Raw genomic sequence first — 584 nt, 5'->3', positions numbered from 1 at the left:
CTCTCTCTCTCTCTCCCTCTCGTTGGACTCTCTCTCTCTCCCTCTCGTTGGACTCTCTCTCTCTCCCTCTCGTTGGACTCTCTCTCTCTCCCTCTCGTTGGACTGTCTCTCTCCCTCTCGTTGGACTGTCTCTCTCCCTCTCGTTGGACTGTCTCTCTCCCTCTCCGCCTCTAGGGGCAGCCTTTTGATTGTCTGATGGGTTGTCTTTTTCTCATGCAGTTTCCTGACTCAGTGTCGCCCCCTATCGGCCAGTATGGGAAATGCCATAAAATACATCAAGAAAGAGATCTCCAATATGAGCCGGCAGAAGGGAGAGGAGGAGGTGAGTGTGACTCTCGCACGGCACAAATCTCTACGTTCCTCTTTTTAAATGGCATGATAGATCACTCGCACTGTACGGCATCGCTTTACTCCTCTTACTGTAGAGAACCTCCCCCTCTCGTCTCTATACCATAGACCATTCAAAACTGGGCAGGTCTTATAACACTGCAGAGAGCACAGGAAGTCATCAGCTCAGAATGGCGGGAGGGTGGGGGGGGGGTCGCAGACTCTCTGGGGCCCCTTTCATACCGTGTCCTTGTTTG

At 52.6% G+C, this 584-nt stretch overlaps 1 protein-coding gene across 1 annotated transcript in view; it reads left to right on the top strand.

The window, feature by feature from the left end:
• Positions 1-584, top strand: part of EIF2B4 (eukaryotic translation initiation factor 2B subunit delta) — a 17298-nt gene that overhangs the window by 9381 nt on the left and 7333 nt on the right. Inside the window, exon 6 of the mRNA XM_018574980.1 lies at positions 220-322. Coding sequence (XP_018430482.1) covers positions 220-322 — 103 coding nt within the window. The remainder of the gene's footprint in view (positions 1-219; positions 323-584) is intronic.

Source organism: Nanorana parkeri, unplaced genomic scaffold, assembly GCF_000935625.1.
Source record: "Nanorana parkeri isolate BGI_ZX_2015 unplaced genomic scaffold, ASM93562v1 scaffold3436, whole genome shotgun sequence".
NCBI classification, from domain to species: domain Eukaryota; kingdom Metazoa; phylum Chordata; class Amphibia; order Anura; family Dicroglossidae; genus Nanorana; species Nanorana parkeri.
The sequence above is the reverse complement of the archived record's forward strand: the minus strand, read 5'-3'. Positions and strand labels throughout refer to the sequence as shown.